This window comes from Anomalospiza imberbis, chromosome 5 (genome assembly GCF_031753505.1).
Source record: "Anomalospiza imberbis isolate Cuckoo-Finch-1a 21T00152 chromosome 5, ASM3175350v1, whole genome shotgun sequence".
Taxonomy (NCBI): Eukaryota; Metazoa; Chordata; class Aves; order Passeriformes; family Viduidae; genus Anomalospiza; species Anomalospiza imberbis.
In genome coordinates, this window is record NC_089685.1 from 6,726,640 (window position 1) to 6,746,010 (window position 19,371).

Below are 19,371 nucleotides of genomic sequence, written 5' to 3' on the forward strand. Positions count from 1 at the left end.
TTTTGGCCATGACACATAAAACAATTTAAAATACATCACATGTGATCAAGTTACTCAAAATGCTGTCAGGGGTGCTGAGGAGGTTTGACATGGGTCCCTTGTGCAGTGGTGCATCTTCTTTCTCTTCCCTGCAAATTATTCAGTCTGAATACTCAGAGATTGGAGAGGAAGGAAAGCAAATCACCCAGATGACTTGAATTATGTGGAGGGATTTTAGCATTAGTCTTGAAAATGCAGCAGTAATGAGATCTGAGAGCTACCAAGTGATAAGGTCTGACAGGCTTGGACTCAACTGCTTTGTGTCTGAGTGTGCAATAAAATGTCCTTATGGAGTAATGGCTGATATCTGATCCCAGTCTCTGCAATTTACTGAGCTGAAGTCCTCAATGAAATTACATATGTGATAGAGAATGGCAGGGTAAAACACAGCAAAATTAAACCCCCACATCAGGCAGAAGCAAACCCTATTATCTGCAATATTTGCTGCCTCATTGCTGCTCACTGCTGCTTATTGACCATGGGAGGCTCACTGGAATAGCTCTCAAGTCTTTGCAGGATTGAATGCCCAGACCACTTCACTAGATTTTTCTTGATCTAGAGTAGTCCAAGAGATCTGGATGCAAAGGGTACTGGAGAGATCCTGTCCTCTGAGAAAAGATGAGGCTAATGATTTTTGCAAAATAATAATAACTTTATTATTACATCCTATTAGCAGGAATAGACTAGAAGAGCATCTCCTGAGACAGGTAGTCAGATATTTGTGTTTTTATAGTAACCCATGTGTACAAGACATCACAGATGTATAAAAACCCATATGATCTGTGCACAGAGATAATGATGAAACACATCAAAACTTCAGGGGTGATAAATGAGGGAATATGCTCTGGGGAATTTGGCTCTAGCTTTCTTTCTATGTTTACTGATTTCTCTACTTAAAAAAAAACCCTCAAACCTACACAGCTGGTCAGGCAGAGAAATAATAATAATAATAATAATAATAATAATAATAATAATAATAATAATGAGGCTGGAAATTTTGGTGATAAATCATTAGACAAAGGAAATTAGGAATTTCATGAATAGCTGCATGAAGTCCACGTAGAAGTGGAGAGTTGTTTGGTGATGAGAATGTGGTACCTATCTCTAGAGTATAAGACTGTTCTGGCATTAAAATTATGCACAATCTCTGTATCCATCTATATATCTCATGTCAGGGGAGCAACAGTATGCAGGTCATGGCTGGCCCTAAATAGGTGTTCATGGATCTGCCATCTGGGAAAGATCTGACCTCTTGGAGCTACAAAAAGGATTGTCTGCCAGAGATGTGTCTGGCTTGTCCCTTTAGTGGCGGTTCACAGGCATTGCCACGCTGCTGACTGAGCTGAACACTCCAGCACAATAGGACTGCAAGGGTTTTATCTCCAAGAACAGGATTTTCCTCTTTGGAACTGTATTTACTAAACATGCACACACAGCTGAAATAAGTTTATCCTACCTCAGGAAGTGAATCGAGACTTTAGTAGCAGTGTATTGTATTCTGAGAGCAGGATGGCTGTTTGTACCTCTCTCCCTCCCTCTCCAACAAGAGTTTAGTTCAGTGAAGGACCTTCTTGTAGCACGTACCTTTACTGCATAATAATGCACTCCATATGTTGGGAGGGATTCTACAATGCTCATGTAACTGCAAAACAACACAGAAGAGAATAACATGTCTGAGAAGCTGAGAGGATGATCTGAAAAAAAACTTTGATAAATAAATAATTATGCCAAGAAATACTTTAAAATGAAGCATTGCATGAGATGGGAAGCATAGTCATATATTGTATTTACAGTTCTGTAGAAATACTTCCTAATAAAACAAAGGTCATAAAGAAATCATTCTTATTTCACTTACTTCACAATTGCTTGACCCCTTGTCTGACCATTTAGTTTCTTGTAATGTTCAATGACTCGATCCTCACTGGAAAGGAAAAAGATTGGATGTTTTATATAATGGCATTATCATGACTAAAAATCTTGTCAAAAGCTGAAGATATACTTCTCTTAACACAGCTACTGACTGATGAAATCAAAAGATGCCAAGCAAAACCATTAGATGAGGGGATTTGGTGCAGAGCAGGGTAAACAAAGGGGGAGTCACAGACTGAGAATAAAAATGGTTTTGTAAGAGTTGGGTCTCTGGAAGAACCCTTTTGCCTCACAAACATGGTACCTACTTGTACAGACTTTACCCTTTCTGCAGTCCTTTCCTTATCTACAAAAAATGATGCCCACAATACTACACTGAGGGCAAACAGATTTGTGTTGGAGCTGCTCAAGATCTGCTTTATCCTAACTGCTATAACTTCTTGTCAAACGTACCATGTCCTCTGAAAGACAGGCAGAACTGTCAGAAATTGGTGGCCAGTCATAACCCTAAGACTGATGGATTCCTCTTCACTGCAACTGCATAACTGCAGGTGCACCATTGGAAGTACTCTGCAGAAATCTCTCTCAGGGAGCTGAATTCCTAGTGTATACACAGGCAACAATAACAGCAGTGACAGGGGATATTTCCAGGGCACTCAAACTTGAGTTTCTTTACTATTAAAGTATTCATGTGCCTTTTGAGTTATATTAACTTGCATTCCCCCAGGCAACTCCTGGCTATGCACTGGGAGCTGGCATGAGCCGGGGCCCATTTCCAACAACTCCTTGGAGACTAAGGTCATTTTATATTTTAGGAAGACATGAACCATGCCATCATGTGGTCCAAGGTGAACCATTCCACACCAGTGGGCCTCTGTGTCAGACAACAATTTTGAGTGTGTGCCAATAAGCAGTAGAGATGGAGCATCCAAGAGAGATCAGCATGACGCAAATGACTGGTTGAGAGACACATGTAAGTTCACTTTCAAAGAATTTAATTCATTCTTCTCCTGCGAACGGGCAGCAGAGCTATTTGATGCATACAATCAGCTGTGTTAGCAAGGCCAAAGCATGGAAAAGTATAGGCCAAGGATCCAGTGTAGTGCACACAGGACCTGCTCTGCTACACTAGCATGACAGAACATTGAAGCCCTCAGGTTTAAAACCAATTTCTTACTCTTTAGTTTGTATTTTATTTTTGATTCCCAAGGACAGGGAATCTGTTGAGTCCCCTGAAGATACTGTAAAGAGCTTGCCAGACCAAAAAGAGGGAAACCTAAACTACCTTCCCCACCTGGCCCAACATGAGCTTCCATCTGAGTCGTGTGTCTATCCCATGCCATCATGCTGCAGGGGGTTTAGGGCAATGTGAACTGGCATTCCTCCCTCCCTGCATGTCCCGGACCCAGCAGGACCCCCTAATGGGGTCTTTCAGTTGTCCACCATGTGGTAATCCTTCCCCAGGCAGAACTGAAGCCAGTTGTATTGCCAGGCAGTGTGAAGGACCCCAGCAGGGTGGGATGATGGTAGATGACCTCACCATGACTGCTCAGAGATGCCCACGGGGGCTTTTGTGGAGGACTGAAAAGTGTTTCATCAGCCTGGCTTAACATGACTGCATCTTTTCATTGCTGCCTTCCCCATTTGCACCCCTGTGCCAGAGAGGACTGAACCTCTTTTAGAAAGAGGGCCAGAATCTCTGGAGCCAAACCATCTTTTAGAAAGAAGAGAGAAGGGAAGCTGAGGATTGTGCATCCCTAATAATGAAGAGAGAAAGGAGAACCAGAAACATCAGTGAAGGCAGCAAGGAGCAATTCAGAGACAGTCTGTTGGATTGTCAGCAGGGCCTGCTTTTCCCTCACAAACCTGTTGTTTATCTGAGAGGTTATTTAACTGCTTTCCTTACTCACTCACCAAGTGGCTTCCCCCATTCACCCCACAAAAATAAGAGCCTTTTTCAGAGCTGTTCCATCAGCAGGCCACAGCAGAAACAGGATGCTGACTGAGCCAGTGACACATTGCATGGGTAAAGGAATGGTCCAGCTCTCCCATCAAATCCCTCAGAATCATTTTAATGCTTAGAAAATTATCTGTAAGCTCTAAATTCTACAGCTATGAAACCATATTCAGCACACTGATCCAAGCAAGTACCACAGATGTTATGGGTGTGCACATGAAGGCAGAGCCTGGGTCTCCTGCCATGATTATCATAAACAGGATTACTTTTGGAGCAATAACCGAATTACATGAGTGTTCAGTATTGGAACATCTCCAAAAAACATCATTCTTAATAAAAAAGATAGACAGAGAGGGCTTACAGCCCTTTGAAATTACATCTTAAAACCATGATTACATGTGGATGCAATTCCTCTATCTCAGACAGGAACAAACCAGGAGTGACTTCTCAGAAAATAATGGAGTTTTTCCAGTGGAAAACACTTCTAGCTTTATTTTCCACTCTGTGCAGTTTATTGCACAGATCAAGCACTCATATTGCCGCCATTCGAGGAAAAGGTAGATGTACCTGGACATGCTGATTACTTAATGTGATTCTGGATGTGCTCTGCTTTCTTACAAATTATTATTATAAAACAATTGATATATTCCTAGACCATACTCCTTGGGTAGGGAAGCCAATCAATGGCCCATTTCCTTCAAAAGGACAGATCAGATGTCAGGGAGCCTTCCTGAATAGCAGGACAAAGAGTTGTGTTTTTAACCCATGCTAGAAACATGGGATAGTCCAGGTTTTACCCAGTTCTTCTAAGCAAATGTAGGCAATGTTATACCCCCATTGTTCTGATAGGGTACTGATGATTTTTCTTAGTAAAATGTTTTGTGGTCGACAGATGTTAAGCGCCAGGCAAGTATCACCTTTGTTTCTTCTTTGGACAAAAAATATAAAGCCTGAAATATCAATCAAGCCATATTTAAGAGTGGGATCTGTGACCTTTCACTTTCCTGCAGCATTGGCCTTGTCACTGGGGAAAGAAACATGTACTCCAGAGTACAATTCATCCAATCTATTTTGGACAGATTCCTTGGAAGGAGGTTACTGCTGCTTCTCTCTGCTGACAGCAAAGGGAGCTGAGGGCACCTAGCTCAGACAGCAATGTCCACACTGGAAAAACATTCACAATCACAACTATCTGTGTGACAGTCCCTCCTCTAACAATTCTCTGAACTTCCTTTTCCTTCCCACTGCCCTGTGCAAGAAGGATCATCCAGCACAGAGGTTGCTTTCTGCCTCTAGCTCTGAGTTGGAGGGTTAAGCCCAACACATGCCAGGGAAAACAAGCAAAATCATTCACGTGTCAGAAGGAGCATTAGCAGAGCCTGTAAACATGCTCCCCTATCATTTCAGCTGTTCATCTCCAGGCAGCTGCCATACTGCTATTGACAGCTGGGAGAGTGCTGGGACACTGCTAGGACCACCAGCTGACGTCTCCTCTCCCCCCTGCTCTGCCTTGTTGCTGTGTTGGTGACACAGAAACTCATTCACAGTGCAGGGCTGGCAGAGGATGCTTAACTAATGTGGAGACAGAGACACAGAGGCTGCCGAAGCACTGCTGTCTGTTTGCCAGCTCATAAAAACATTCCCCCCAAAGCTGCAGAAATTAATACATGGATTATATTCTGCAGCAGACAACTCTGATAAAGATCTTTAGAAGTAACAAGAAATCCCTCCTGTCCCAGCAGCTTATAGAACTGGACAGCAGACAACTTGCAAGCAAATGCAGGCCTTGAGTTTCTCATCATCAGATCCAGATTTCCAGTTAGTTGTTCCCTCCCTCTCTTCTCAGCACATTGAGCTGTTTTAAATAGCTGTCCATTCATTGCTTTTCCTTAGTCTTATTCTGTTTCTAACCTGACTTTTCCATTTTGATTATATTATTGAACAAATAATGTCTTTATTTTCAGTCGTATGCTATCCCTCTGAAGCTACCAGCACCTCTTAGGCCAAGGGACCGAGAGCTGTACTAGGGCCTCAGTTCTGTGTTGAACCAGAGAAAATCACTAAATAGTGATTTTCAGCTGACCTTTTCAGAAGTGGGTTTTCTGGCAACACTGATGCTTTGGGTTGCTAAAAACAAGCTCGCATTCAAAGTCTGTGATAACCTGGGAGAAGTCTATTTTCCCCCTGGTCTGTTGAAAATCTCAATCTAGCATTTTGTGTTGTTGCACCTCATATTGGCCTTATTACTGACAGCTGAGTACTAGGCTGGCTTGTTAGGGAGGATTTGAAATGAGATGAAATGCAATGACAAGTGTCTGGAAAGGAGCACTGTGAGTTAACACATTTCTAAAGGTCCTCTCCAGTCTCTGTGATTGGTTTTCTGTCTGTTTCCATGCATGGCCAAGAGAAATCAGAATTCAGGACCTCAACTCCTGGACTCTGTGGGAGGAGACCAGAAGCTCAGCTTTCATTTAAATGAAATAGAAACATAAACAAACCCACCAAAACCCCCCTTCTTTCTTCACCAGTAATCAGAGATGCCAAAAGATGCTTGAGAATAAGATTTGCAACTGATTATTCTGAACTTGGAGAAAGATGCAAGAGATTACAGTGAAGGGAAAGGCCTACACCAAGAGTATGGAACCAGGAGATTCCATGAAGATGAAATCAGAGGCGCAAACTGTGCTCATCTAAGAATCCAGGACTCATCCCACAGGTGTTGCTACATTTGGTAGGTGCAACAGCTGATTAATGGTGTCTGATGGAAATGTTTTATTATTTTTTGAAGATCTTTTACAGCATCTTGCTGAAGGTATCACAATATTTACTTGATTATCCATTTTATTATCTCTTAATCCATTTCAGCTGATAAAAAAAAAAAAGTTCTTTTGTTTGTCTGTTTTAAACTAATTAGGGCCAATACCCATGGCACCTTTAATGTTTTAACAGTTTGTTTCCAGGGTTGGATATTCACTTGTGAATGCTTGCAGTCATACTGAAGAACTGCAGAATAAAACTGACTGCTCACAGAAAAGGTTTGGATGAAATCTGCATCTGACACATAATCTGCATGTAATGTGAAGCAGTGAGAAAACAGTTTTAAAAATCAGCTCCCTTAGATCACTGAAGTTTGATCTGTAATTTTGAGGCTTTTTGTCTGGTTCACCAACAGATGCTTCCTGAGAGCATTAAGTGTTTCAGAGGGTGTTTAGAAAAAAGCCATCATTAAAAAATAATGAACTACTAATGTTAAAGACGTCTCTTAGACCTGTTTACTGACATAAAATCACTGGGGAGTCACAGGACTGTAGCCTCTGATTTATTACTCCATTGGCAACACCATCCTCCCAACCTGTGACCTGTTCTCAGTCACATGAGACACCCCACATAATTAAGTACAGCTGCAAGTGCTGTACCTTGTGTATAAATGCAAATACTCGTATTCTGAGCATGAGGATTTTACATGGCTCTTCTTGCTATGTGGCACTTTATTAAGACCTTAGGCCACATTGTTGCTGAAGGGTCAGCTTTGCCTTCCCTGTCAATGCCTACTTGCTCCCACCACTCCTCTTGAGATGGCTTTCAGATTGAGCTCCCAGTCTGTCAGTCAGCCAGGCCACCTGGAAATGTACTGCTTTGGAGTGTGTGGAGTACTTTTTTGGAAAAAGAGATGCTCCTAAGAGGAAGACCATTTTTTTCAATGAGATGGCAGTCTACATTTACCATTTTTCATTAAGATTTGATTTGGTTCTTAGAGAGAAATATCAGGAGATTTTGATGATCCACAGTTATTGTGCAATCATTGTGTCAGTGATCCTAATTTCGGATGGGGACTCTGAATCTCCTTATATTCTCAGAAAGGGATTAGGAGACCTCACGATGAGCTTGCCTATGACTTGACATTAGGTACAGTTAATTCCAATGTTGTAGCCATGCTAGGAGAAGAGGATGACCTTTTTGGCAAAGCGAGGACTGACATCATAGCCTACAAACTGATTTGTTTCCCCCTGCCATCCTCAGATTACCAAAATGCAGAAACTAAAAGAGTAGCAGATAAAGAAGCTCAATCCAACCCCCAGGCTTACAGCCTAATGCTTTAAAGGCAAACATGAAAGAGCAACAAGCAGAAAATGGAGTGAAGGTGTCTCCCCTTTAATGAATAGTCTTTCCCCAAATTCTTTCCTATTTGCACAGATAAAAGGGATATGCAGGGTGGCACAAAGAATCTACGTGTGTGGCATTTAAAATCTAAGTGTGACCCTGCTCCTACCTTGTTTTTCAGTGCAATAAAGACTGAGCAAACAACAAACCGCCTCCAAATACTGAATTCATACAAAAGGGGATGAGTTCAGCTGTGCCATATAGAGAGGATTTGCAAGATGAAACTGAATCACTTGACACAAGGCAGAGCAAAACATTGATATTTCCAACTGGGAAAACTCTTTCACAAAAAAAACAAAGCAAAGTGCTGTGAAAGTAAATGGCACATTAGGCCTCTTGATTTCATTGGGACATTTGCACACTTACAGTGGATTTTTGGCCAGGCATTTGGCAGATGGGGAAACTGAGGCCCAGGATGGTAGCTCTACTTGTGTTAAGTCGTGCAATGAGTCAGTGACAGACCCAGAGGCAGAGGGCAGGAATCTCTGCATCCCAGTTCCACTCTCAGACCACATTGCCAGAGCCAGGTCCTGCGCAAGGCACTGTGGAGAGTGATACATTACCAGTAAGCGAGGGAAGGATGCTCCTTCAGCGCTGGTGTTGGAAGGGCTGGCAGCTTCTTTAATTCATTCCTTACAACTTCATTGCTGAAAGAGAGTTCAAAAGGAGGATCAGGCTACAAGAAAACAACCACAATATTTGATATGACTTGACCTAGCTGGCAGGCTGCTATGGCTCTACATCTGTTCCTCCTTAACAAAAGGCACTGGGGTTTCCTTTTTCTCCTCTCTTTATTTGTTTTATGGCAGCCCAGTTAACTTTTCCCTCTATTATCAAAATTGGAGAGAAGCTCTCTCAGATGGTTATGTTGAAGCACTTCCTACCAGTGACTGGACACAAAAGCCACCATGTCACATGTCACTGAGCAGGGTGCCACGGACATGTTCATATAGGGGAAAAAAACCAAGGGGGAGAGAAAGTGAAGCTTTCAGTTGCAATTATACATCTTCATTTAATGCCTTACAAACTGTTGCAAAAAGTAATAATTTGCTTTCTTCACATCACAGGTTGTTCTTAACCGGTTTCCCAGTGAACTGTCCTTTGCATAACATCTTCACAAATAAGACTCTACTTTGAATTTGCGTCCTGCTACACAAAAACTTCCCACACAATGACCCCACTAACATTCTTCTCTCTGCAATCTCCAGTGGCCACAATGGCCAGCTGGAGCAGCATCACTGTGCAGCAGAGAGCAGGGAGAGCTCATGAAATGGGAGGCAGATTCTCACAGATGAAACCGTGGGATTTTCTTCTACAAACCCCAAATGCCTCCCTTCCCACTTTTAAACACACATGGAATTGTGTGCACATAGGAGAAAAAAAAGCCTCAAAGGCTTGGGAAGGAAGGCAGTGCTGCTATTAATTTTTAAATTTGTAGAAATACACAGCCAAGAGGGCCAGACAGGACATGGAGGAGTGCCAAAGAACTCGTGTTTATTGGCTTACTTCGTTACAGCAAGTTTTTCTGCCTTCTTATACCCTTCCCTTTATCCTACCAAATGTGTGGCTGTCCTGGAGCTGCAGAGACAGATACCTCTTCCAGAGCTACAGATGCCTCAGCCCACTGACTTCTCCCATGGGGCTGGTAGACAGGCAGACAGACTGTAGACCTGAGATCCTGATATCTGCTAAAGACTTGAGGAGCTCATGGTCATCCCAGATCACCCTGGGTTTCATCCTTGTCTCTGGGACAGTCTGTATGTTGACTTGTAGAGAAGTGATACTGCTTCAGTTTTAAAAATCTTCCCACAGCATTTCTCCATTTGCACATCCCAGGAGCAGGCTCTGCCTGAGACCTAAGTGGGTCTGTCTTAATTGGAGTCTGCAAGTTAATTGCTAGGTTGGGCCATAGGGTAAACCACTGACATAAATCCAAGAGCAGGCATTTTGGGCATGTCTACAGACATTTGTTATTTATCATTAGGGTAGTTCCTTGACAATCAATTAAGTAGTTTTAAAACAGGACCAAACTAGTCATCAGGACAAATCTGTGAGAGATGGCCAAGTCTCAATTAGGCTCAAATTTTGCAGAGTGAAGATGTGCTGAATAGCACACAAGAACTGAGGCAACCGCTGCCATGCCAAGCACATAGAAAACCACTCTGTAACACCTCCTATGCCAAGCCAAAAGACTCTTGACAAACAGTGTTTGAACACCCACTCCTGCCCAAATCCCATGGTCATTTGGCCATCAGAGAGCTCTTCTCTTCTAAGTGCAAATGCTCAAAAATTATTCAGATTTATTCTTCAAATAAATAAATCCCGTGGTCATTTGGCCATCAGAGAGCTCTTCTCTTCTAAGTGCAAATGCTCAAAAATTATTCAGATTTATTCTTCCATGGCAGGTAAATATCTGCACAAGTCTGAACATGAAGCTGCTCTGCACCGTGTTATCTGCTGATCTGGAAGCTCTGTTCTGTGACTGACAGCCTAGAAAGCAAGTTGCTGCTTTTTACAGTTTATTGCCAAGAGCTGTCTCCTCCACAGCATGTGCATACTCAGCTCTTACTGAGGTTTTTGACATTTTGAAAGAAACTGGGGAAAAATAATAGAACTTGGGACAATCAGAGTACAAGCAGAAGTAAGTGCCCTCAAATGAAGATTTTTTTTGAGGCTGGCTGCTCAGAGAAGGAAGTTGAGAGATTTCCAAAACTTTTCTGGGAAAGCACAGAGTGAGTTCCAAACAGGGACTTTCTGAGCCCAGAAATCTATCAAATAGGCCAAGATTAGTAGTGACTAATGATCCCTGAGAGTCTGGGAAAAGCTCTGAGTCAGTAATGGCTCCTATAAAGGAAAGGGCTAACATCAGTCAGTTCTGTTTTTTCTGTCAGTGAGGTGTAAAGTTTGCCTGTGTTGGGATAAGGTCCTTTAAGAATCAGAGAAAAAGACATTCTTAGTGATGTTGGGTGGGATTAACATTTCTGCTCAGCACCTAGAAAATATTGTAAGGATAGTGCCTCACAGCCCCAAAGCACCAAATGTATGTCAGGTAATCACTTCCAGGAACAAAAAGGTATTTCATTCTGTGGACCATGCATTTACTAAGCCTTCTGGCAAGACTCATCTCAAGACAAATGAATTTAGACTCCCAAAAAGATGTCAAATCAAAAAAAAAAGAAAAAAAAAATAATGACTCAGGTTGCATTTGAACTAGTGGTCATGAGGTCACTTTCCTCTCGGCTCCTTTTAAAACATTGGACCCCTCAATTTTTAAAATGTTTCCAGCAGGATCACAAGTGTTTTTTTACTTACTGCCTTTCATACTCTTTCTAGCGAAATATCTCAGTGTGTTTGTTTTATTACTGTATTTAGAAAGTGTTTGTTTAATCCGGTCACTTGTGCAGCATTTATTTTATATTCGGAAATGTCCAGCCTCCAGAGCTGATATAAGGGTGTTTAGGACACAGATTTATTAATATGCAGGGGAAAGGCTCCAAAGACACTTTCTCTGTGTCCCCTAGATCACTTTATTTATTTTTTTTCCCCTATGGTGGAAATAGTAATATTTAAAGTTAAATAAAAATATTTAAATTTAAAAATATTTAAAATACTGAATAATAATATGAAAACTGAACTGGAAAAGCCATCTGCATGGGTTCCTGAAAGCTGGTTACTAAGCTGAAGTAAGTTTGACTAACGCTGGACCTAGAAAAGAGAACTCCTTCTTCTTGGCTTTCTTCTGGCACTGCCTGTTTAACAAGTCTTGCCCAAATAAATTAGTCACCACCTCTTAGTGTCTTTATCTACACATGGGGGCAAAAGGCCTGCCTAGAACTTCATAAACATTTTGTGAAAAACAGATTTTTGCATACTGTCTAAAATAATTTTGAGCAAGATTACATATGCAGTTTTCTCAGGAAATCAATAAATTTTCCAGCATGTGTAATAACAATGATCAGGAACAAAACAAAACTGCAGGTTAAAGTTACCAGCTCTTCTCAGCATGGTAATTCATTCTGTAGAATGCAGGAGGAAATGTATACTCTGAGATTCTCAGATTAGATGGTACTTTTCAAAATACAGTGTTTAGGTTCTTTACTATTAGGCTGCAAGAATGCAGCCCAGGTTTTCTAACCCTTTAATACATTCTAATTGGTTAAATGTCACTTGGTTACACAGAAAGAAAAGTAAGCCTGAAACTATGTTAGATTACCATCTGCCCAAATGTTGAAATTATTGTGAAATTCTGCCTAGCAGGAAACTGGCTGTTAGCTTTCCTCCCTTGTTATTCTTTCATATATTCCTGGGAGATACTTGGAGTTCACTTGAAATGTCTCATATTGTTTAACTGGAAGAAATCTAGCAATGAGGAACTAGCTGCAGTGGTTCAGGATTTTGTTTTACTCAGAGGTTTTTCTTTCCCATCCCCAAACTGAGGGACAAATGATCAGTATGTGGCATTACTTGCTTTGACATACAAGCTGTTTAAGGCTGAAGAACTGGATTATGAACATTTAAAAACAAAGCTGGTGTGAGTTTCCCAGAGATTTTGGGACTGGACTCTCAATCTGGCAGGATTAAATTAGGGGAAAAAAACCAACTCAATTATTTTAACAATATGCTGTATTCCCCCACAAATTAGGCAGGGAAGCCTTGGTAATTCCTTTATGTAGGCCTAAAGAGAGTCACACCTGTAGGATTTGTGTCCATCTAAGGAACTGAAATTTGTCCTGCCCATGCTCTGCCAACCAAGCGTGACTCGGCTCCCAGCTAGAAAAAAGATTAGTTTGAGCTAATAACCTTTAGATCTGTCTGCGGGGTACTAGTTTAGAACCTTTACACATGCAGTTCTGTGCCTTTGAAGTAAAAATGTTTGCAGCTAATATTGAAAAGCACAGATCCAATCTTAAGTGTCCGGTTCCACCTGAAAACCAGCTGAACAGGAAACTTGATTGTCCGAAATTCAATGGTATGCTCCAGAGTAAAAGTAAACATATTTAAGTCTTGTCAGCTGAAGGATTTGGGCATTCTCTTTCTGTCACATGAAAATACTCTTCTTTAGTGCAGAGGACTAGGAACTTAAGAAGAATAGCTTTTTATTTTAAACCTCATTCTGCCTGAATCTTCATCAACTAAGAGATGGAGGCCACTCACAGCAAACATTCATACTTAGTTGATCTAAACAGGGTCAGGAACTCAAGGTTTCTGATGAGCTTGTTTTTGAAATGAAAAAAACATTAAAAATGGAAAAGGACTTAAAAGAATTTTTCACTATAGCTGCTAAACTCATCTGTCAGGGCTGTTGTGGCATTTTACTTCGAGACAGGTGAGTGACTTGGACTGTGTTCCCCAGGTTTAGCAAAACCTGGGAATCACTGTGATGCCCAAGATGACAAGAAGCAGTGATAACAGACTCATGCATGATAGTGCCCTACCAAAGGATTGTGTTTGAAATTACATGAGCTGCTTTTTGGAAAAGGAAAAAGGAATATTCTGAGCACAGTGATTATTCTGAGGTATGGGATGATTTCCTCAAAAGCAGCAGTGGGAGCTGCTGTCACTGAGGATGTATCAGTTCACAGAGGTAGAAAGCTGACTGTTATGAGTTTGTAAGATTGATTCTGTTTTTTGAGTTCCCACAAGGCCCAAAGAATGGACTTGCAACTGCATTCAAGAGTCCTGAACCAGCTGCAGATCCTCCACGTGGCTGCAGTGGAGTTTGGAGGTAATCCCACTCCGGCCACCATGGGCAGGTGCCAACACACAGCTGGAGCTGTGACAGTTTGGCTTTGACTCTCCCAGCACCTGAGGAGATCAGCAGTGACTCACAGGAAGGCTCCCATGGGGAGCAGCAATTCTCCCATCACTACCAATGAGCCAGTACTTATGCACTTTTCTGGATCAGGGCCAGAGAGAAACTCGTACTCTCACAGGCTATAAATCTGATGGTAGCAGTAGACAGGACAGGTGTGGGAAAGCTGCAGTCTGCGTTCCAAGCATGCAACCCTTTAAAATTAAATTATTTCTTCAAAAACAAAGAGTTCAAGAGTTCAGCCTTCACACAACATATGCTGCCATGCACAACATATAATCTTTAAATCTGAGCAGCAAGACAATCATAACTGCAAAGCTTCTCTGTTTCAAAAAGTAGCCACTTCTACTTTAAACAGTATTTCAACATCAACTAATTTCAGACACTGAAACAAACTTGATCCCTAAGAGAAGTCAGAACATTGGCCTTCACTTGCAGTTCCTCTGGCTGGCCTGAGGCTTGGTTTGCCTGCCAGATTTTACACTGCCGATACGATAACCACAAATCTCAGCAGGCAAAAAACTTGACCACAACAACCTCATGTTGCCTTCAGTAGCACCTGGATCTCACCCAGCACATAAACCTGTGTCAGTGCAGATTAGATGGGAGCTGCTGGACTGACATCCCTGGGAGATGCCAAGTCTTCTAGACCATAGACGATCAGGGTAGCATTTTTCTACCTTCCTCCAAGAACAGCCTTCAAACTGGCAGATTTGTCTCCAAAGTCCATTTATAAATTAAGATCCTTGGCAGTGCCCTCAAATTGTTATTATGACACCCCTTATCTGCCTGACTTGGATGTAAGGAATCCCCCTTCCACTTCAAACCACTGTGATCCACAGGGGAAAGAACTCAGAGGTGTTTTAATGGCCTGGTGATGACAGATGATGGTGATGACAAACTGATGTGGTGGGAGCAGTTAACACCGCAGCTTGAGGTATTTTCTGTGCCCTCAGAGAAGATTCCTCATTTCTCTGTGCCCTCAGAGATGAATCTTCATTTCTCACAGAAACACACTGTGATAAACTCAACCATTCCTTTTACAAGGGACATCACACTACTTTTAGCAGGTGGATACTTTCCAACAGCTGTTTCCATTTCTGGTCTGGAAATGGGTACTTGAAGATAAAATGCTTTCAGTCCTATTACTCTGAGCTGATTCCTTTCTGTTCTGAGTCTCATAGACGGAATGTACACTTTCTGAGTGTGTTTTCAACATAACCAAGATATTCTGGCAAACAAATACTGCTCTTCTAAGGAAAACCAGTGGTTTATCACAGGTTGAAATGGCAAAACTTTGCTTGGCACAACTCTTCTGGACTAAGTGCTTGGCAGTGCATTGAAAACCAGACTGAAAAGTCAGAGCCACATGCACTCCAGTACCCCCTAAATAAACAGTGCTGATAGCCAAGTTATTCCAAATTGGGCAGTACTGAAAAATGAAGCAAGACTGGGTTTGTGTCTCTGTGGTCAGATGCATGCCAGGATTTTGCAAGTTCATTAAGGTTTTGAGAAATGACAAGGCAGAGCTTAAACTTCCTTTTAGTAAGGGCTACTTTATGTCATCTCAGATTCCATGATGGGCAGGAGATATCTACAATGCAGTTCCTTTTCACTGATTTGTCACCATTTTAGCTGGCTAGAAGTTCCAATCCCCCAGAAGGTGGAACCTGCCTATTCTTCACAGCCTCCTATCATTACTGTCATGTTTCAGTGTATCACAATGCTTACAAAATTAAGACAATTTTTAGGCTCATCTGACAATTCAACCCTACTGCCCATTTTTTTTCTTCTCTGAAACTAACTTTAATGCATACTGTAGTCCTCCAGACTAAAAGAAATTTTTAGCATCATCAGTTCTCCTGAGCTTCACACTAAGAACTTTCATGTTTCTCACATGAGACACCAAACAACCATCTGACCTTCGGCTGCTACTAACGTGAAAATCACAGACATGGTCAACTTGCAGGAAAATTCTTGGGCATTTCATTAACAGTCTTCTGAAACACCAATTACAGTGACCTCGTTGAATTTCTTACAGTAAGTCTGTGAGATTTGGCTCAAGGGATAGCAGAAGTTCAACAAAACCAATTATCGAATCAGTGATTTTGAGAACTGTCCAAATTCAAACTGAAATATCAATTAGTGATGGAATTTTAATGTTGCCTCTGGCAGGATCTGTGATATAACAGTGATTTTAGAGTCATTTCCTTAGCAATTTCCTTCCGAAGACTAGTCTATTTCCTGAGCTTCATGACCACATAATGAGATTTGTCAACAACAAAATCACAAACAATGCTGTTTGCAAGGCATGCTTTGGTCAAAGGTTGTGTTTGGTGAAGAAATTTTGTCAGGAAACATGATGTCTATGATAGCCATACACACATAGTTGTTTTGCTAACAGAGGCAATCCTGTTGCTACACAGCTATGACTGAGTTGCATGTCTGACACAGGAATTTTACCAGATTTATTCTCACATCACACAATGGCAAAAACTTTTTAAGTTCACCTACCTTGAAAAATCTCCCTTTGCCTCCTGTAAAACAAGGGAGAGAAATAAAAAAAAAACCATAATTAAAAACAGAAAAAAAGAGAAGAAAAGGCTGTTCAAGAGTTTCCATTTGCAAAATTCATTTAGCAGCAATTTCCTGTTGTAATTGATTCCTCATGCAGTTTTTGGAACCAATATGTGCCATGATACAGTGAGTTGGGCAGATTAGCAAACAAAAGATCTAATACAGGGCCAGATGATTCCTCATTCTGCTGTGGATACCTAAGATGCTACAGGAAATAATGCCAGTAAATAAGAAATTTTGGGTGCTACATTACTAGAAAACCTCTGAAGTTTCAGTGGGTTTGCAACCTCTGAGACTGCAAGTCCCCTGACTTTTTTACAAGTATTCTGGCCATTTTCTAGTACCTAGACTTTCAAAAAGCTTGCTCACTGTCAGCTTTCAAAGGGATGCAAGACACAGGTTTCTCTAACTCCTTGCTGGGTGTTTGGGGGAGTATTTAGCTCCCTTACTTGTATATCTAGATACATCTATTTATTACCAACACAACCTGATGTTAAAGGATTGGATAACGTTCCACTACAGTAGTTAGATTAGTCTTACTGCACACCTGGAGAATCCTCAGAATCTGCTGAGTGCCCTCTGCAATAGATTTAGCACACATTTTACATTTTCCATTTACCACAGACAATATGCCTTTCATGTGATTCATGCTAAAGCACCTCATTTGCCACCAGCTACACAGAAAGCACAGTGCAAGAATGTAATTTGTGCAGTGAGGGAGTTTCCACTGCCAAAAGGACTGGGCTTTGTGTTCAGGTCTTTTGTCTTTACATCCATTCATCTACCCGCAAAACCTGCCAGCCCACGTCCAGTGGTGTTTCAGTCCTGAGGCTGGGGTAAAGTTCAGAGCTCTGGTGGTACTTTAATTTGTTCTGGTTATAAAACAATTTGAAATAGGGCTGCAGACTAAATCACTTGAGTTCTGACAGACCATTACTATCTTTCCATTTCCCTCTGAGTGAACTGAAGGGCAGACAAGCACTTCTCTGGTTCAAACGAAGGAGTCTTTGAGCATGTCATGATTACAGTTCAATACAGAACAAAGCCCAAAGGATATGCTCTTGCCTGCATAGGTGTGAGCATGCTTAATTTAAAAAACAATTTTGTAGGGTATATTCTTCAGAATTCAGTGCTTTGACCTAAATGCTGCAGCAAGAAGTAGAGCAAAATGCAGTATGATTCCTTTTGTTTTGCTTGGATCCTGTCACAAACATGGGTTGTAGTACTTTCTGGTTACAGGCAGCAAAGGTGTGGCTTGTTTTGACTGTTTTCATTAAGTTACACATCAAACTACTACAGGAATAAGCGTAACATCCTGTGTTTGTGGCAAGAAACAATCCTAGCAACAAGGGTTAGTTACAGCTCTGGGTCTGGCTGTACAATTACTAAGCACTAAGTTATTCACTAGGATGAGCAGACAATAGATTCATAACCCCACTGCTGCTCCTCACAATGAGCCCGTTGTTTGATGTGTATTCCCCCAACAGCCAATATGTGATGTCTATAATGTGCTGCTAATTGAGTCCTCCATCCTGACTCTCTCGCTCCATTCTTGTTATATAAAATGATTTTAATGAAGGTTCAAATCCCTACACATTAATTGCTTCTTTAACATGGCAAGTGCTCTAAAAGTGCAGTTCATTGTTATTTATTAGTGCAGTCTGATGAGCTGGTCTGTCTGCTCACATGGCTCCTCATAGCTTTGTGGCTGATGGGAAAAAAAGTTAAAACTACAGACTGTAAAAGAGGGGAAACAAGGATTATCTGACAATTATGTCTGATGTGCTCCCACAGTCATGCTTCTAAAAAGAGAACTTTCACAAAACCCACCCTCTCTACCTGAAAAGGTTCCATTCTGGGAACCAGACATTTACCGAACACTGCTTGGTCATTTACTCTCTGATCATTTTCCCTCTTCTTGAAGAGTGGAACTTTGAAAGACAATATTTAGAAAGGTCTTTAAACCATTCTGCCCACACTGGAGAATACAGACAGTTGCATATGTAGAAGCTTATGTAGCTCATCAGAGGACCAATCCCCACTGGGAAAACAAATGCAAGTAAAAAAACCCATTGCATATGGATTTCACCTAGGAATTTGCATTCATCACTTATATTTTCTCTGGCTGTATATTATACCCCAGAGTCTTGGGTATCTGTGCTAGTGAAAAATATAACACATTTCTGTATGCAAAATACTGAGCAGTAGTACCTGCTCCCTGAGAGGGGAGGTCTAGTTTGAGAGCCTTCTGTTCCCATTTTGGCAGAAACAATGAAAACTGTGCAAAGACATCTTTTTCCTGCAACTGGGGGGAACCCCTACACTTCCACACAGGCACTGTGGATTTGGTAAATCAAAATATTTAATGCAGCATGAGGAAGCACCAAGTGAGAGAAGGCGGGTGCTTACCTGCAAGATGTATGCAGCCAGTTCAAACACCACTTCACTGTCAACCTCAATGAGTTCCTTAAAAGGTGAAGAAAACAAGAAAGGAAAAGAGAGTTGAGCTGCTGTAAGAAGGACATACATCTCCTCCTGACTACTGCATGGTGAAGCATGCAGTGCCAGTTTTCTCCCTTGGCTAGGCTTCAAAGTATTCCCTGTACTCCTGGAGACAAAAGGGAGGGAGAACCTGCCCACTCAGATATGGAAAAAGCCAAATATTCAGTGTAATGCACTGGTTAATGAAGCATAACTGGATGTGGCAAGAAGGGATTCTTGGGGGAAGAGTGAGGAGAAGGCAGGTGGAAGGGGTAGGATCAGGGTACATTTTATTTTCTTGTGTGATTTAGTGAAAAGCACTCTATGATATATATTTTCTTTGCCCTCAGATGTGACCATGGTTCAAAGGAACACAGCTTTGTCCTTGGCTCACAGAAGCAAGGAATGAGAATTTGTCTTTGACACACTGAGGTGGTATCAAAGCCCCCACTGGACTCCTTTAGCCCTTGCAAAA

The 19,371-nt window shown here is 41.5% G+C and overlaps 1 protein-coding gene across 7 annotated transcripts in view; it reads right to left on the bottom strand.

Annotated features, from left to right (window-relative positions):
* Positions 1 to 19,371, bottom strand: part of FRMD4A (FERM domain containing 4A) — a 360,918-nt gene that overhangs the window by 53,997 nt on the left and 287,550 nt on the right. For all 7 annotated transcript variants that reach the window (XM_068189520.1, XM_068189519.1, XM_068189521.1 and 4 more), the window contains 5 exons: positions 18,825 to 18,881; positions 16,353 to 16,375; positions 8,590 to 8,673; positions 1,895 to 1,960; positions 1,624 to 1,681 (listed from right to left, as the gene is read on the bottom strand). In XM_068189520.1, the coding sequence (XP_068045621.1) occupies positions 1,624 to 1,681; positions 1,895 to 1,960; positions 8,590 to 8,673; positions 16,353 to 16,375; positions 18,825 to 18,881 (288 nt within the window). The remainder of the gene's footprint in view (positions 1 to 1,623; positions 1,682 to 1,894; positions 1,961 to 8,589; positions 8,674 to 16,352; positions 16,376 to 18,824; positions 18,882 to 19,371) is intronic.